Consider the following 19,322-nt stretch of genomic DNA (forward strand, 5'->3'; position numbering starts at 1 on the left):
GCTTTTTTACCCGATTTCTTCCTTTTAGGAAGAAATCCACCCTGAAGAAGTCCACCCTGACCTCTGGCCTTCTCTGTCTGTACAGTTAGTGACACATGGAAGCACATTTGTTACTGCTTTTGTAGAGAAATGGGTAGAGGAGGGCACGTCTCCTTTTCTTCCATGCTACAGTAATCTTAGAAGATTTTAGCACGTGGACTTCCTACAGGAATGGTTCACAGAGATAGGAGGCTGCCCATGCTCCTGTGCCTCCATCCTCAAAATTGTTGTGAACTCATGCAGTTTAAAAATAAGTGAAAAGCAGGTGGGGGAAAAAATAGTTGAGGATATATTTCTTTGCACTTGCAGGCCACTTTCTGAGCCTTTGTTTTTGGGTTTTATTCTTGAACTTTTCCATGTGAGTCGAAGGAACATTTTTTTCTGATTTTTAATTTATCGGTTTTATTGTTATTTAAAACTCAGGTTTCTGTGTTCTTCTGAGTCAGACTGCAGAGGTGTACAGCAAACACTAACCGTTACAATGTTTGTGGTAGAATCACCAGAATGTCAACATAGAGTTCCACATAACATTTCAGATATTTCTTTACTGTGTTTCCAAAGTAGTTAATTCCAGGAACAATTTACACATGGCCCAATACATCCTGCTATGAGAGTGCTCATTATTTTTTTTTCCTTACATTGTGTTACGCTGGTGAATATTACCAAAGGAACTGGTCTGCAGAAGGTATTTTCCTGTAGTATGGGAAGGGAGAACTGTCATCTGATTTTGCTGGATTTACAATACAGTGCGTACGGCGTGGTACACAGTCAAGCTTTCATGTAACAATTTATTGCCAGGTTACTGACATGTTATAGGGGAATTGCTGCATGGTTTTGTGTGCAAGAGAAGAAAATAGCTACGGCCTTTTTCGCATACTGCATGCATGCTACTTCCCATGCGTGTCAAGGATGACAGAAATTTCAGCAAACACTTTACCATTCAAGGTTCCTAACACCTACATACGCTGCACGTGCTTCTGGATCAGGTTTGTACGTGGTGTGTGTTTAGTAAAATCTGAAATTTTCATGCTGAAAGTTTTAATGCTTCTCTGTACTTTCTATTTGTTGTGCTTTGAATTAATCCGCACTGAGGAGCCTCACATTCAAGTGTTCTGGTTTCCATGAAACATCTGATGATTACACACTCTGTTAGCTCAGTAATTGTGCTGTTTAACCCACTTTGAGGCCTTGGTCTGGAGCCAGGGGCTAGGTTTATTCACTGCAAAAGGTGGGTGCTGTGCCACCCCCCCACACACACCCTCCCACAGGCATCAGCAGCCACCAGTGTGTCAGGGAGATGAGTGGCTTGACCCTGACAGAGGTCTCACTTCCCCCCAGCTCTGCCTCGAAAGCTTCACTCCCAGGTCTGAAAAATTACTTCTGCTCCAGTATTCTGCAGGTTCTGCTCCACAGCGTGGCTCTGCCTGGCCAGGAGGCAACAGCTTCTGCTGAGCCCAAAGCAGCCTGTCCAGAAAATGATACAAAGCACCTGCTCAGCATTAGCCTTTGCTTTCTCCTCCTCCTCCTTTTCCATTGCACTTGTTACCCTGGATCTCAAGTCCTGACAATAAATGTAGAAATGCTCTCCACAGCCCTAAGCACATTCATTGGTGTGAGGATCACAGTATCTGTCAACTTTTCCTCCATGATACTTGGGAGCACTTGGAAACCAACACTAGCTGCCTCTCAAAAATCCCAGATTTCACTCAGCTGCATGTTCCAGGGTCCTATATCTCCTGAAAGTGGTTCCAGCCAGCCTCATCATCTGCAGTCCCAATCCAGGAGCTCTTTAAGTGCAGATAACTTCATCTAACCATGATTATATATCTTAGTACAGATGCACAACATGGGTTTTTCACACAAATGCGCAACTCCTCCTTTTTGAGGGCTTTTTAAAATCTTATCCGTTCGTCCAGTTTATGTGCAGCCACACAAACAGCTGAATCAGCTCTCCTTTCAGGACCTCCTGAGGAAAGGCAGAAATTAGTATCGCAGCATGACAGGAGTTTCAACGGCAGTTTTTCTCACCTATTTTTACTGCCAAGGGACACATAACCTCAACTCCCACCAGGTTAATGGGTTCACTCCCTTCACCACTGAGACTCCCATGCAAAGAGCAAAAGTATCTTGGGCAGCTATGGGAGAGGGCTATGAAGATTTGTATTTTTCACTTCTAAGTGGCATACTTTAAGCACTCTGGGACGAATTCAAATAAAAAAGAAATGCATGTATTCCCCCTTCCTGACCCCTAACCATGGGCACCAGTGAACTGGTTTTGTTACGGGCTCTGTCCCAGATCTTCCCTATGGCTAAGATATGTCTCTCTTCTGTTTTCTCTCTCCTTTCCCAGTTATGGCTCCAGCAACTACAGAGGAGTTAGCAGAGAGCTAGAGTGTGAGGGATATGTGCTTATGTATTTTTCCATGAGAGGCAAAAATTAAATGCAAACATATATATCTAGCATAGCGTCTGCCCAGGTTACCCAGGGCCACTTCAGAGCACCAGGATTAGTGCTCCAAAAAGCAGCCAGTCTGCCTTGCCTCTTGACGCATTCCCCCATGCAAAATACTGGAGTTTGGAAATAGATTCACCTTGAGTAAAGCCTGAGCCCAGACACAAGAGCTCTGCTTGCCCAGCTCACACCCACGTGCAAAGGGCAGCTCCAGCCCTATGTGGTTCAGAGACCACGTGTGAGGCAGCTGCCCCAGGAACTGACACAGGATAGACGGCTCTAGCTTTCTCCTCATATTATATATTGGAAATTTTTCCTGAGATGTGGTTGTTCATTGGAATTCAGATGAGGAGCCAAGAGTGCTCCACCGCCCTAGAAAAGCATGATTCATCAGATGGTAGCGAAACTCCGGTGTCAGTGCTTGTACCACAGGGGGTCCACTCAGGCGGGCGCTCCTAACAGACACTCTTACACTTACATTGTCTTTCGGTGTATGAATGCAAACAATTTTAATTTACTCATCTAGCATAGACTTTCAGTACTACTGTTATTTCTGGAAAATTACATAATTTTTCCCCTTTTCTCCTTTCCTCTGGGCAATGCCTCCCATTTGCACAATTACATTAAGATGTATAAACTCTCTATATATATCAGAAGGAGAGTGAAAGCAGCAGTTGCAGGAAAAAAATATAAATACCACTTTTCATCCATGTTACACAAAAAAACCTGCAAAATTCCTTGGCACCAGAAGCATGGAGAATCAGAGCCACCTACTAGCAAGTGAAGGTGGGATTCCTGTGTGCACAGTCAGGGCTGTGCCAGCAACATTAGGAAAGGTATTTTTTAAAGACGCTTGAAGTAGAAAGTCTCAAAATCCCTCGCTAACATCCATGCCATTATTAGTCAGACCAACTAAATTAAAGGCAGCATCAGAACTCGACTCTGTGCTGTGATCATACCTTTCCCTTGGTATATATATTTACCTCAGGTGAAAAGGTCAGAGACCCTCACATATTTATTTAAAACACAGAAATAAGACTGCCTTTAAATGTGAGACAGGGTTCCCTAGGACGTCAGCTCTAGGACATGGGTTTTGAATCAGAGACAAGGTAATGTCCAACCTGGCCAAGATCCATCCACCCTAGCAAGGGCTGAGCAACTGTCTCTCCATGGACCTTCACCATTCCCTCCTCGAAGGAGACACACAAGCTGTCCATTTAAAGCCGCTTCCCAGATGCTCTAAGTCATAAGAAAAGCAAAGCTATATGTCAGTGACCGTGGATATGGCTTTGTCAATTCTAGCTCTCAGATTAAATTGATACTCTCACCATCTAACTGATGCATAGGAAATGAAAGTAAATTTATGATCTTGGATCTTTTCCCAGCAGGCCAGTGTCTGCTTCTCAATGTCACCAGAATGAATATCACTGGCTTGGTATCCTCCCGAGGCTTCAGCAAAACACACAGAGCAGATACAGGGAGCAGTGTGGCTTCTCAGCCTTATGCCTGGTCCCTGCCTAGGTCTGGATCCAGGCACCAGGGCAGAGCTGACCAGCCTGGCACTCGCTGCTACTTCCCCGGCTCAACCAGATCGACAAAGACAGGAACAACATAAAGCTCGCAAAGTTTTCAGCCACAAGCACGTTTCTTTGCCTGTTACTCATGTCCTTGTAAACATTTATGCCCAAACGGCGTTTGAAGATCCACATTCTATACTGCATTTGTATTTGCTTTTGGCATACCTCGGCCAGTGAAAATCAATAAAGGCAGTTTCACTTGCAGGAGTTTGAAGTCATGGTGTTTGCCCAGTAAACATGCCATACACATCATCATACCATACACATCATCCTTCATTGCTAAAGAGAAATGCACCACAGTAAAAATATCGAAGGTACTTCTCATCTTAGAGCTTGTAAAAGGATATTCTTACAGAAGCTGAAGGGCTGGATTGTGTAACCCCTAGAGCACTGAGCACTTACCTGCACAACCAGCCCATTGAGAAGGTTTGGCACACGAGTGTTCCCCCCTCAAGTCTGTGGTTTCAATAAACCAGCAAATTAGTTAATGAAGGACAGCAGCATCTCCTAAATAGCTGAGGTCTCAGCCCTGAATTTTAAAGGGTGTCTTCTTCTGATAAAGTTAGCATAAATGGATGGTAAAATCCTTCCAGGAACAACATGGTCCCCACATACTGATAGGGTGCTGAGGTAGAATGACTCCTCCAAACGAGTGGAAGTTTTGCACCAGATTTTTATTAGGGAGGAAGGATTTAGTCAGAGTTTTTACTGTTTCAAATTGGCAGTAAAAAAGAAGAAAAAGCATTCACCCAAGTGATTCATTTCAGCAGCTCCAGGACAGCCTGTAGTTTCTTAGAGGGAAATAATTGGCATTCAGAAAAATATAAAAGACCGTTCCAAATGCCATATGTCTTTTAATCCAACAATGATGTTGCAGGCCACTGTCAGCCTGTGACAAAGAAATTTCTGCCAGAAAACCCCTCAAAAACCAAACAAAACCCAAACCACAGGGAAGAGAAAATAAAGACTGCAGAGGCTGTTGTCAAACTTTTAGCAGGTTGAAATTGGAGCTGCTATGCATAATGGCTTGAGTGTGCAGTTTGCAAAAGAGGCATCTGGAAAAAACAAGCTTTGAATCATCTTGGATGTGAAGCCAAAGGAATTGAGAATAAACTTTTTGAGAAGTGAAGTAATTCCATTAAGAGGGGTCAGGGCAGAAACAGTTCCCATCTGCCCCAGCTAGTGATCAAGCTCTGAGAAGCATCTCAGGTTTTTTGGGTGTTTTTACTGGAGCTCATTTAACCCTACGCTTTATACAACAGAGATTTGGATGCTGAGCAAAAGAGAGGCAGAACAGCCCTGTGAACAGCCAGCACATTGAACTGCAGGATTTATTTGCTTTTTGTGGTGTGTTAGGACCAGTTCCAAACTCCTCATAATCATCACATTAATCTCACTAGCTGTGCCTGACTTCAGCTGCAACATTAGAAACAGATTTCCACCAGCCCAGTCTTTGACAGCCATTTAGCCAATGCCTCTGTGTGAGAACTCACAGAAGGAAACAAGAGCTGCGTCTCCAAATGTGGCAACTGCTGCGGGAGTGAGCGAGAGCCGTCCTGCTTTCTCAGGCTGGGAACACCTTTGCATTTAAAAGTCAGCTCCCAAGAGCTCCAAAATGCTTGTCCCACGTGGGTCCTTTTGTGCACAGTGCTCTGTAGACACACAACATCAGCAAAAGTCAAGCACCAACAGTTCATCTCTTCTTCCCCTGCTGGTGTCGGAGCAGAGGCATACGCCCGTCCCTGGCACAAATCAGGGAGGACGGTGGGTATCTGGCGGCCCCTGGTCCTGCTGCGCAAGCAGGTGTAGGACTCTGGTCTCCTCTGTCAGCAGTGCCTGACACTCCTTCCCTGTCTCCTGCAGAGAGAGGAGCTCGTGCTGTGGGCGGCCTCTGAAGGCTGTACAAGCTCAGACTGCCCAGCAGCTAGCACACAGTGGGGCATCTTCCATGTGGCAGAATGGAGAGGGGCCACTGCTGGTGAGGACCCCCCCTAGACAGGGCAAAGGCGAGCAGGTGGGTCTGGGCCTGATTGCGTGACACAACCAAAGCAGTATCTATCAAAGGCTGTAGCTTACAGAAAGGAGTAATGCCTCTTCCCTTAGAGCAGACGGTGGCTCTGTGTCCAGACAACACCACAGAGGCCAGTCTCAAGAAAATAAAAGGGGGTATGTGCTGTGGAGGATGGGCAAAAGTGAGCCAGAGAAGGTCAGAGAAATTAGTTTTTCTGTCGCAGAAAGTTATCCCAAGCAGGCTGTAATAAAGCTGTCACAACGGAGGAATCGCAGCCACGCCTGTGGCTACAATGGCAAGCAGCCGCGCTGGCTGTACGCGGGCAGATGCCGCGCATCCTGAGGGGCGGAAGGAGGCTTGCACAGCACATAGCAGCCATTTGCTCTGGAGACCAGGGCATTTTGTCAGCAAGCCTCTCATTCCGACAGCAGCCAAAGGAGGTGATGCAGATAATAGGAAAATCAGGGTAAAAGCCAGGGCCATGCCATGGCAGAGGTATGTTCCATGTATTCACTAATCCTCCTTACAGATCCCTCCCACGAACTTCCTTTGCAGCCTCTTGAGACTACTAAAACTTGTGGCATCCCCAATATCCCATAGCAAGGAGTTTCACAAAACCTCCAAAACAGCACCATACCAAACCATTTTTTTGCTGAAAAAACCGAGTGTTTAGAATCACAGGATGGTAAAGGTTGGAAGGGACCTTGAAGATCATCTAGTTTCAACGCCCTGCTGTGGGCAGGGACATCTCTCTCCCGCTAGACCAGGTGGCTCAAAGCCCCATCCAACCTGGCCTTGAACACTTCCAGGGATGGAGCATCCACCACCTCCTTGGGCAACCTCTTCCAGGATTGCTTTACTTTCCCAAGATGTGTAATTCACAGTTACTGACAGGAACAGAGCAAGCCCTGCAGGCTGTAGGGCTCTGAGAACCAATGGCCTTGGAGCTCAGGGCATTTTTACCTCAAATCCTCATAAACCTGCCCAGCACTGCCACACATCCCAGGACAGGGAACCCTCCCAGTCACCTCAAACCACTCCACTCTCATACACCAAGGAGCAGTAACTCACACTGAGTCCTATTAGCTGCTAAGCACTGAAGTGCTGCGGTCAGCAGGGTAACAAGTGGAGAACCAACATCTACACACCTTTTTCCACATCACGGAGGACTGCCGTAGTTTTATAGTACGCAGAGCTTAAGTCTGGCTTGTGTCCATCTGTTCATCCTTTAAGCTTCTTTGAACTTAAGTCTTGCACAGAGCTAATCACACTGCCAACATTTTGCTAATAATAGCAGCAGCCCTTCAGGCTTTCAGGAGCACTGATGGCAGCCTAACAAAGCTGCAGTGACACGGCATCTCTGTGGTATCCTCCAAGCCAGCCCCTTCTCAGTCTGGTGAGGAGAGAGCAGCAGATTGTAAAGCTAAAACACTCATTTTGGGACCTTCTGAGTCCCACCCAGGCTGTTCACTGGTGTTTCACACCCCATGTCTGAAGCTGAGCATCTCTGGCAGACTCAGCAATTAGCAGCCCCGTAATGAATGCTAAAAGCATTTAATTAAACAAATATATTCAGAGTTAAACAGATTGTTAAGACTGATCAGTGTGAGCACAAAGATAAACAAAGTCCCATAGGTAAAAGGACCTTGTATCCATAGAACAGTAACCTGGAATGCCTTCCTCTGAAGATGCACTTACCTTTCCCTGGGGGTGTAGTTCTGTGCAGTAACTCCTGCAGAGACACCCCAGCTGGGAGCGTATTTGTTCTGCCAGGGACGAGGTGACTAAGCTCAGCTTGACTGCCTGGTGTGGAGGAGAAAGGCAGGTGTCAATCTGTGGCTGCAGCACTGTCATCTGCATGCTCATTTTACAGTCTTCTAATTACTTCAGGAAAAATATTTAATTAAGGCTTCTTCTGTGCAGTTCTAGTTCAAAACTACAGCCTGTCAGCTTTACTGGTCCTAAACCAAAAGAACAGTTCCTGAGAGAGGATGCACTACGGCTCCTTACGTGATGCCTGTGTGGATTCCTGGAGCAGACCTCTATCTAGCAGAGATAGCACTGGATCACTGTTGGTTTCAGACCACCAGCACCTGGGGAAAACACCTGTGCTCTGTGTGAAGGCTGAAATTTACAGTGAGAGCAACACACACTCAGCCATAAATAGCTTTGAAGGGTTGAGGAACTTTCCCAAGTACTAAGTGTATAAAGTATTAATTCACACTAGTGCTGTCTCGTAGGGACAGTGCCGCCTCACACCCATTTAACACGCTCAATTTTAAAGCCAAGTTTGCTTAACTAGGTTTTAGCACAAAGACAGCTAGAAACATGTCTCATTCCCCTGGGTCAGATCATGCTGGCATTTTCTTAGGTCTCAAATACACATAAATGTTGATACTGGCAGCAATCAATTCACAACCCAGCTGGCCTTTCCCTTCTGTTAAACACATTTCCTAATTTTAATAGGTTAAGACTTGAGGTCCTATGAGGTACCTGGTTTCCACCTCTGTGGTGCATTACAGCCCTACAGACTGATGTATACACCCAGTCTCCACTTGCCCAGCATTTCACATCCATAGAACACCCTCGCAGCTATGCTGCAGCTACAGTGGGGGAAGAAGTCCACAAGAAAACTCTTATGATAGGTTAAGAGCCCAGAAGGCTTAGAGACCAACCACTGCCTCCAGATACATGGTCCGGATCTCAGAGAAGCCAAACAGCAAGTGAGAGCAGCTGAATCACCTGCCCCTAAGCAGAGGCACTCTGAGGCCATGCGACACCCTGCTGCTCGCCCCTGCTCAGCAATCGGACCAAAGTCACCTTGCAATGCTGCTCCTGAACACCCTTTCTGCACAGGACACCAGGAGGCCAGTGGGGCCAGATGTGCTGCAGGGCCACCGGCTCAGGAGGATTGGGCAATGCAGACACACAGCACGACACTTTCTCCTGGGGAGACTCCTGGCTGCGTTTCCACAGGGTTGGCGTCTCTACACTGGGAGGCTTCAGCCTGGGTCCCACATCTCATTACAGAAATCATTGATTTTACCAAATTTGATAAATTGAGAGGATTAAGGAGAAAGCAACAAGAGTTACAAAACACACCCAAACAACACATGAAGAAAGGCTAAAGGAAGGGGTTTAACCTAGGGCAGAGGAAAAAAAATAAAAATCAAAGGGGGAATGAAGAAGCATGCACTGCAGAGAGGGCTGTGACAATCATCAGGTGCTCTCTGCATCCTCTACAAGGTAAGAAACACACAATCTCATTTCTAACAAAGGTGGGGGAGGCTGTTAGGACACACAATAGCAGGAGCTGTGGGGATAGTCATGGAAATTGCAACTTAAGGGTGTTACGGAAACCCTTTCCTTGGAGGGCTGCAGGAAGAGGGTGGTTCCACCGGGCTGTGTGAGAGCTGGAGGTGGCCAAAAATCCCCCAGCCCCAGCATCGCCCTCTCTGCAGCACTTCCACGCAGTGGCCCTGGAGCGGAAGGCTGAGGCTGCTTCCCAGCTCCTCTGTGCTGACAGGGCCGTGCCCCGCTCGAGTATCGCCAGCAAGACAGAGAAGGGAGAATCCCTTTGTGAGGGGCAGCTGCAGCTCTGAGATTAGAGTGAGTCTGGCCCCCAACAGCACCTGGGGTTTCCCTGCAGAGCACTGCTGAACACATGGCTAGGGCAGGGGCCAGCCCTGGCTATGGCCATGCCAGGATAAGCATTAACAGTTCTGCAGGGACAAGCTTATCGCAGATAATTGCAAGGGAGCAGGAGGGGAAGGAGAGCACACAAGCAGCAGCAGCTGCACAAGCACCCTAAGGCCTAAGGACAGGGAGGATGGAAGAAAGAAATTTTTTTTAAAAAAAAAAAGGTAGAGACATAGGGTGCCCTGAAGGTTTCTAGGTTCTAGGCAGGAGCAGCTGTAACTTGCACTGGTTAGATTTTACACTGTCTTTCTAAAACTTCTGAAATTTCAAGCTGGGAGTGGAGGCTCTACCTCCTCTCAGGACTATCCCCCCTCCTCCCTTTTTTTCTCCAGTATTTTGAATTTACTCCTGTTACCACTATCCCTATCTTTCAGACAGTGCCCTGAAGGTTTCTAGGTTCTAGGCAGGAGCAGCTGTAACTTGCACTGGTTAGATTTTACACTGTCTTTCTAAAACTTCTGAAATTTCAAGCTGGGAGTGGAGGCTCTACCTCCTCTCAGGACTATCCCCCCTCCTCCCTTTTTTTCTCCAGTATTTTGAATTTACTCCTGTTACCACTATCCCTATCTTTCAGACACTTCTTGGCAATAGGTCAATTTCAACAGTGTTCACTTTACTTCGTACAGGATCTCGTGTGGCATCTCTCACAGATGACACCTCAGGAGGAGTGAGAGAAATCCAGCTGCCCCAGCAGTGAGGAGCCTCCACAGGCTGCCGGCAGCAGCCATGCACCCACGCCCTCTCCCACCCCAGCTCTGCCATGGCAGCTCCAGCAACACCGTGCGGGGAAAGCCTGCCTGCCCCAGGCCAGCAACATTAGCTCCAGAGATGCTGCAGGACGGTGTTATGGAATAGGTCTCAAAATTCACTTTTACAAACCAGCTGAAGCAACAGAACTACCCAGGTTAGCAGAACAGTATCGTGTTTGTACATTTATTTCTAATGGTCTACACAAACCAGTCCCAACTCAGGATTTTGTTTTTTATGGGCACAACATGTTCACTTTATGGGAACAGACCTGCTCTGTGCTAGAAGACTTCCTGCAAGCAACTGTGGTGTTAATTTAGAAGATGGCATTCTTCCCAAGCCATCATTATTAAACCAATAACCCTACATCACCTCCAGATCAAGGGGCAACGTGCTGATGGAGGCAAGACAGAACAAAGGTCCTGGCTGCAGTAATTACAAAAGGGCTTAGGGGCTGTTCTCTTCAGGGAAGGGAGAGAGATGCAGCCTGGCCCAACTCCAGTGCATGTGGTTTTCAAGATCCTCACTTGAGCTGTATTGTGTTGATGTGCAGTGTTAAAGAGCTGCCACTTCTGCACCCATGCTTGGCTGCATTACAGGAACTATTTTCAGCAGCTCTCTGCCAGAAATGACATCTCTCGTGACTTACCGTGTAGTGCGGGCACATTTGTAATCAGCTTGGAAAATCTGTTTCTGAGCTTAATTCTAAGGCCTCATCTTTACTGCAGAAAAGCTTTACTCAGCAACACAGCTTTCTCTCCCTTTGGTAGCATGATGAATGATTTGCTGTCCTGGGAAACTGGTCACAGCATAAGCCTGCAGGGTTTTGCAACATCCATGTCTGATGCCTTTGGTTTAAGTGCTGAACACACTGGACAAGCACAAGTGGACAGTCTGAACTGGGAACTCTTCTGCAGTGCTGGAATTGCCAGCATTCGAGAAACCCCATAATCTTCTCAGTAGTTAGTGCAGCAATTTTACCAGTTTGCAATGGGAGGACAAGGGGATAATGCCATGGTTAAAAACATGACAGAATTTGTCTCATTTCCTACAGTTCTTAAGGATTACCTCACATGTTCCTACAGCAAACTTGCTCAAGAAGCATTCTATTTAAATGCCTTCGCAAAATATCTTTATGAACAAACAGACCCAGGCTTTGCCAGGGCAAGGATGTCAACCACGAGCCTACGATGCATTGCACCATGGCTGCAGATGGCCTTGCCATCAGTGGAGGATGCAACTTTTTTGCACTGTACCTGTAACCAAACTGATGCCAGCTGTGCCTCCGAGCTCTTCTCCACAGAATCCCAAACTTCAGTCCACCCAAGCTGCTTGGGATGCAACATGTCCACAGAGAAGTCTGTCTCAGTCTGTACTTCAGCAAGCAGATAAATTCATACATTTCTAATAATTTGGTTTGGCCTAAGCAGAGTACCAGCAGTTGCTGTCTGGCTAAGGTTAAAGTTGTTTCTTCAACAGGGAAGATGATAAAGGAAACAGCTTGCCTAGAGAGGCTGGAATCTCCATCACTGTCGAACCCATTCCTATGTCTTGCCAAACATCTGGCAGGAATGAGTTAGGGAAGCCTATTTCTGCATGAAGCAGGGTGGCAGGCTTAAAGACATCTTGAGATACCTTCTAGTCCTGCCTATGACAGCTTGCTGTCTAAATCAGATTGCTCTGGGACCACACATTAGAAACGTGCTAACAGGGCTCTGCCGTGCAGCTAATGACAAGACTGACTGTGCATCCTGAATCCTTCCACATGAGCTCATTTCTATGGGACTTGTGTTTTCCACACGCACTCATGTATTTTGCCTCCATTAAAGAACCCCTGGCTTACAGACAGGAAAGCACCATGCTCCATGTTACCTTCAAGGCCAGCTGTCACACAGGCAATAATCCCACCAGCCCACTGCCGCTGTGCCCTACGGCTCTGCCACCCACACGGGGATGCCTCAGCAAATTCAAGACTCTTGTTCTCATCTTTAGCACCCTCACGGGTTCACATCCCACAGGTGTGACAGAAGCCTCATTTTTTGTGTTCAAAACAAGCTGCAGAAGAGTTACACTCAGGACTGTCAGGTTCTCGCACAGCTTCCTGTCTTGAGAACCAAGACATCTGAAAGCCAAAATCTGCCCGTGCAAGCAATCAGAATGACAGTCAACACCACAGCTGCAGGAACACCTGATTTGTTTAACTTGACTTTAAATAAAGGGATCACTTGCCTTCACATAACCATACAACACTAATTCCTGTGCACATCCATGGAAAAACAATATACAGAACAGCTATTTCTGTAACATTTTTATTAAAAATACAGTCCATAAAATGGATCTCCCATAACCAGACATGACTTACAGTGTCTGGGTTTCCCCTTTGCTGCCAGAGAGAGCTGCTCAGGACTGCAAAGCCCTTTATTTAGCAGCAGAGAGCCTTTCATGAGTATCAGCATCCTCCCTTACACTAAGAGGCCTGATGCCTGCTCAGGAAAGCCATGGCTCTGTTTTCATCACAGGAAGCATCTTCTAAGAGGATAACTTATCAGAAAACCAAAGTATTTTCACAGAAACATGTTAGAGAATGGGCAACTTCCTCCTTCCTCTCTTTTGAATGAACATGGTAGTCTTTCTTCCAGGGCCATACGTATATTCAGCAAAACTCCATTAGCCAAATATACACAGTGGTAGGTCATTTAGATTATGTATATGAAATAAAAAAAACTACCTGAAGTACTGTATTCTACTTAGAACCATACCTACAGGATTTACTAGGAGCAGCAACCCACACCTCTTCCTTCTTATATTAAAAGCATCACAAAAGTTCAGCATAAGATACTTGAAATCAGAGATTTTACTACACAAACACACTTTTCCCCCGTTAAAAAAAATTAGATGAGAGGAAGATATAAACATCTTATTTATTAAATCAAATAGAAACGTAAAATATATTTCACATGCCTTACATAGGAAAGAGATGAACTTCCAAGACTTTAAAGCAAGACTGTGTCAGTTGACACACAGGAAATAGGAACATTATAAACAGTCACAAAGAGGAGGAAGGACTGAGGGGGGGTGACATGGGGACGATGGGCAGTTCCTCCCCATACTGAGATAGCTCTCCTAAAAACAAGAATGGAGTTTATGCTGAGCAAGCATCACAAGCCTGAAATTAACTTTAACACATACTTATTTGGGAGGAAGTTGTCTAAAGAAGTACAATTGGCTAGTAACTAGTCAAAACAGTGGTCTAAATTACACATACCATACTCATACGAAGTGGAAATGGGTTTATTTTCTGAATATCAATGGGGACAGTAGGAGAATAGGAAACACCAAAAAAAACTTTTAAAAGCTGGATCAATCCATGGCTGCATTCTGTGCAACTCTGCTACTAAAATAAGAAAAAAGATGAAAACTAAAATCATTATTCTGAATATTTTAATTACTTTGTTATCCTCCAACTCTTCCTCCCTCCTACACACAGTTTCTTGGAAGCGGAAATGACGCTCAACAGCAAATACAAAGCATACACCAATAGTATATTCCACAGTTTTTCTAGAGTCAATAGTCCAGCAATTTTAAAGTGATCTATGTGCAAAAAATAAACACATGAAAGAGTTTCTTAAAAAAAAAAAAAAAGTCCACTGCAGCCTTGACTTCTACATAAAAAATTCTGAGGATTAGTACTAAACTTCCCAGTGGAGTACAGATCAGTAACTGTAAGTATTCTGCCAAACCCGTGACTTGGTGTTGCAGAACTGCCTACATCCCAGGTTTACTTCCTGCTGGCAAGTGGAGAACACACTGTATCCCCAAAAGAAGTGGGAAAACCACTATTCATAAACTGGTCTTCTGATACACATAAACATATGGTACAGGTATGTATTCAGAGAGTGCTACCTACAGCTGAGAACAGTCTGCCCAGCACGACTAACAGTAAATGATTAACAAAAAAACGTGCAAGATTCGTACAAGCATTATTTGAAATGTTCTTGACTGCTCAATGCCCCTAGGCCTAAACTATCCCCTTGTTAATATTGGTGTAAGTCAGGGCAGCTCTGGTGAAGTTAGAGTAGAAATCGCTGTGCAGGAGGATTTCTATGTGAGAAGAGTCCCTTGAACTACAGACTAGTTCAGTCCTGACCGCACTACAATAGGGAATTGTGTTTAAGCCATGAGTAATCGTGTAATCATCTCCCAGCATAGTACTTCTTTTCTGCACACATGGAATGTAAATGGCCAAGATTTACAACTGATGATTTTGCAGATTTAATGGATTGTATTTCTTTAATGGCTCTGGCAATGCAAACTCAGTTGAAAAAACACCACCAAAAAAACCCACCCCCCCTCCAAAAAATCCCATGCTCACTGTTGTCTGTGCTTTTCTTTATTTCATGACTTATGTGGCACACAGTTAGGTTTTCTAATGGTGCGTATGTGTTGAAAAACATCAAGGGTGGTCCTGTGGTTACAGTCCAGGTGTGGAAGACACACCGCAATAGGTAATAGAGCTAAATCACATTTGGGTAAATCGTCATTCTTATGTCTCTGTCATTAGTCTAATAAATGGAGCAGACACGCCAGTTCTTAAATTGTGAAACAAAACAGTCACCAACTCATAAAATACCATGAGTTTCCCAGACGAAAACTCAGAAGAGAAGCAAAACATGAGCAGCAAAGTCACTTGGTGTTTAATGGCTTTCAAAGTCACCTTGCAAAACAGCTCAAATACCAAAACTATTGCCAACTTGAAAGCCAAGAGGCAGTGTTCTCCCTTTTACCACCCACCGCTGCGGGGCGTAGTGGAGCTTTATGGAAGCTGAGGGGGAGACCAGCTGCAGGAATGTGACCAGTCTTCGCTGGTGTGAAGGAGTAGCACACTGGACCACAGAAGAAATCTCACCCGACAACGTAGGGCCTTGGGGATGAAGAATGAGGGCAAACGCACTTGGCCTGATGCAAACCACAGACCTTAATGCAGGAGAACGGTGGTTCTGGTGCCATTCCAAGCACAGCCAAACTGGTTGCATTTGCCAAGGATGGCTGAACACTAACAACACACAGCGACACATGTTTCAAGTGCTGTTAGAACCATACTGTATGCAATGTTGATCCGTGTTTTTCCCCCCTTAATGCACTAAAGTAAATCCAGACCTTAAGGAATAACTTGCATAGTAAGAAAAGGTCATCAATTTAATCATTTACTTTAAGCAGGCGAGCAAATTTGTAAACATTCAAAAGCGGCAGCATCCAAGTTACAAACAATTTAAGGAAAAAAAGAATTGAGATTATTAAGGTTCTTTATCCTCTCAAAAATTTTGGAAATAATCTTTTAAAACACTGCAAGCATTGAACACTCGGTTACACCTGTTCTAATCCTGCTAGTAGTCCTGCCTTCCAAGAAATTCTGCTTTCTAAAATGCATGGTCTCACAATTGCCATACTTTTTAGCATTTGCCGTTTGGAAGTCAGATACTGAGCGTTTCACCTCAGCCTAAATCCCGTTAGCAAAGGGAATACTTGTGTCTTGATTCAACACCTCTTTCACTTCTGAGGGCAAAGCGTCAAAGAGGTGATCTTCCACCACGAGCCCACTTTTCCTGAGAAGCTGACAGTGCCTCAGCGTGGCTGGCAGACGGTCCAAGCAGTTTCCCTTCAGTTCCAGGTGAGTCAGCTGCAACAGTTGACTAACTTGATCTGGGATTGAGGTAATACAGTTTTGTCCCAGACTCAAAGTTCTCAATTTAACACATTTAAACAACTGTTTTGGCAAAGTGTCGACTTTGTTTCCCGTGATGTGAAAATGCTGCAGATTTTGAAGAAAACCTACTTCCACTGGAATCGATGCAATCGAGTTGTAGCTTACATCCAAACACCTAAGTTTCTGTAAACTGAACACTGCAGCTGGTAAGGATTCGAGTTTGTTATTGGAGAGATAAAGAGACTCCAAATTCTTTATGTGGGTGATGGAGGAAGGAATGTTGACTATTTTATTGTGCCACAGCTTTAAACAAGTCAATCTTTTTAAGTGCTGGAAACTGATGATTTCTTCAATTGTGCGTATACTGTTTGACTTCAAATCCAGTTCCTGTAAGTTAGAGAGGCTGAAGATGGCATGGGGAATTCTCTCCAGTTCACAGTTCTGCAGTTCCAACTCCGCAACATTAGTCATTTTCTTAAGGCTATTGAGTACCACAAGCTTAGTGCCATCATTATGAATGACGAGTTTTGTCAGATGCGGTGCCACATCTGTGATATTGGGGGGAATTTTGGTCAAATTGCTCTTCACGTGGAGAATTTTAAGGTGTCTCAATTCTCTGAGAGATTCGAGCCCTATCATTTTATTGTTTTCAGAGTTCAAGTTGCCTATCAAGTACAATTCACGGAGATTTTTGAGCAAATACACCCACGCAGGAATTTCTGCAACATCTGTGAATTTCACATGAAGGCATCTCAAGTGGTCCCGGAGGAAGCTGAAGGCGGTCTGCTCAACCTTCGCAGGGCAGTGGCACAGATGAAGCTCCTGAAGATTTGTCATCTGGGAAATTTTCGGTGGGATTTTCGCCTCGGGAATGAGCTCCAGTTTCAACACGTCCAGGTCCGTCAGATCAAACACCGCGTCGGGGACACCCGACAGCATGAAGAGATGCAATTCTTGCTTGTCCTGGGCATTGCGGGAAACGTGTTGCCGCAGCTTTTCGTAAGTCCATTCGTGGTTTAAACTGATTTCCCGCAGTTTGTTCTCACTTACCTCTGACAAAAAGACACCAAATCGCTTAGAATACAGCTGGTCGTACTGATCTACCATATGCAAGAGAAACGCAAAATCATTTTTGACATCAGGGATATCACTGAAGCTACTCTCCTCTCTGACCTTTTCAAAGGAATATTCTTTTAAAGGTATGCGGAACAGCCAGAAAAGCGTGTAGAGGCAGATAAAGCCATAGACGCAAATGAGGGAAATATAGCTGATAAGCAGCTTCTTCAACATGTAAGCCATGTTGTGTGTACATTCAAACTGTGTGTAGCCAATCAGGTGCTCCACTTTCGGGTTGCAGATGTGTTCAAAACTAATGGTGTTGACAAAGTTTGCAGTATAGCAGAGAATAAATATGAACTTGACAGTCTTGATGACAGTCTGGCCAACATAGAGCTTGTAAATCAGATCGCTGTCCTCCACGTGAGCCCGAAACTTACGGACTTTCTCAAAGAGGGCTTTGGCTTGTTCTCCATCTTTCTTATCTAAAATAGTGACACTGGGAACCTCAATCGTTGGCTTGTCAGCCGAAAATTTGAAGCCAGACTTCGTTATCATGGGAGTGCTGGCACTTGGGCTTCCTTCATCACTGCTAGTGGAAACATACTTGGGCAGGGATTGGGCACCAGTTAACCTCTGTTTGTTCTCCTCGGAGTCCTCACACGCTGTTTCAGACAACGCTTTTGTAGTCCAGGGGGACTCAAAGCACTTACCTAATATAGACACAAAATGCTCAATTTTTGAGCAAGTCTTGGGATACTTGAACCAAAAGTTGCTACTGACTATTAAAATGATAGTATGGATGAGAACAAGATAGGGAAAATACTTTGAATACCAAGGAAGAGCCAAATGATAGCACATCTGGTTAATAAATACATATTGCTGAAAATCCAAATTTGTTTTACGGCCTGAAGAATCTTTCTGCTCCTTCTTCACCTCCTGGCCTGATTCAGTGGATTGATACTGAGGAGAGGTAGCTCTGCTCAGAGGTACGTCAGGTGTTACAGTAGGGGCACTTCCGAAGGAAACCGTTCTCACTGATGCTTCTTCTCCCTGACCAGCGGTTGTTTCAACAGTGGTAAAGTCAGCCTTCCCTGACGTGACAGGCTGTGCTTTTGAATTTACAGTAGACTGCAAAACTGGCAAGCAGACCACCTGGTCTTTGGTCAGCTGCATGGTTCCAGCAAAAATAGCAACCATTAACATAACAACAGCCAGATAATCCATAAATACATCCCACCATGGTTTCAAGATACGGTAAGTTGGCTGGATGTCATTGAGCGATGCAACTTCTGCAAGGGTAAACATTCCTGCAAGAGAACAAAGACAAAAATCAGCATTGTTGACCAGAGAACAGGTTATTTACCATTTAATAACAATCACATCATGCCAATATACTGTTTAGTGGTCATGGTAGTGTTGGGTAGACGGTTGGACTAGATGATCTTTGAGGTCTTTTCCAACCTTAATGATTCTATGAACACGTATCTTCAGAAGGATCCAGTTTTCATTATGTTTTGTTGCCTGTCACACATTGTCCATCATTCCACTCAACACTGTTTCCTCAGAGGATATGCACTGAAATGACACGTTACTTCAGAAACAGCAGCCTTCTCACTTCAAGTGAGATGATAGTTACGTATCTTTGCCACTTCACAGTACAAGCACCAAGGCCTGCTCTGCGCAACCGAAATATCTGAAAGGTAAAGTGCTGTAGCTGATATGTATTAATAACTTGAATAGCAACAATTAATTACCCTGCACAACATCTGACTGTGTAAAAATGTCTGCTTGAGTCTCAACACATGAAATCCAGCAGTGACATTATTTTGCAATACCTTGCATTTAAACAAAATAGCATTTGCTTTGCACTTTGCTCATGACTTGCACCCCACATTTTAGGTCTCCTACTACATTATGAGCAAAGTCTCTCATTCTCTTCATCTAACATAATAAGTCAATGTCTCTCGCTCCTTGGTATAGAGCATCCACGTTGCTCACCAGATTTGTTTGGCTCCTTTCCTTAAGCACAACTGC

The 19,322-nt window shown here is 44.9% G+C and overlaps 1 protein-coding gene across 4 annotated transcripts; it reads right to left on the reverse strand.

Moving 5' to 3' along the window:
* Window positions 1-15,709: 15,709 nt before the first annotated feature.
* LRRC8D (leucine rich repeat containing 8 family, member D) lies at window positions 15,710-18,593 on the reverse strand. Of its 4 annotated transcripts, none has more exons than XM_009867464.1 (2): window positions 18,418-18,593; window positions 15,710-18,264 (listed from the first exon to the last, which is right to left on the reverse strand). In XM_009867464.1, the coding sequence occupies exons 1-2, from the start codon at window positions 18,591-18,593 to the stop codon at window positions 16,023-16,025; spliced, it is 2,418 nt and encodes an 805-aa protein (XP_009865766.1). In that variant the 3' UTR covers window positions 15,710-16,022. The 4 variants fall into 4 exon arrangements, with proteins under 4 accessions (XP_009865766.1, XP_009865763.1, XP_009865765.1 ...); XM_009867461.1 differs by having other exon boundaries at window positions 18,385-18,593; XM_009867463.1 differs by having other exon boundaries at window positions 15,710-18,202; window positions 18,344-18,593.
* Window positions 18,594-19,322: the final 729 nt, after the last annotated feature.

Source organism: Apaloderma vittatum, unplaced genomic scaffold (assembly GCF_000703405.1).
Source record: "Apaloderma vittatum isolate BGI_N311 unplaced genomic scaffold, ASM70340v1 scaffold10134, whole genome shotgun sequence".
NCBI classification, from domain to species: Eukaryota; Metazoa; Chordata; class Aves; order Trogoniformes; family Trogonidae; genus Apaloderma; species Apaloderma vittatum.

Coding starts and splice junctions, on each gene's coding strand:
- LRRC8D (XM_009867460.1), bottom strand. CDS start 18,593: ATGTTTACCCTTGCAGAAGTTGCATCGCTCAATGACATCCAGCCAACT. Junction 18,207..18,323: donor GTCAGGGAGAAGAAGCATCA/GTGAGAACGGTT, acceptor AAGAAGGAGCAG/AAAGATTCTTCAGGCCGTAA.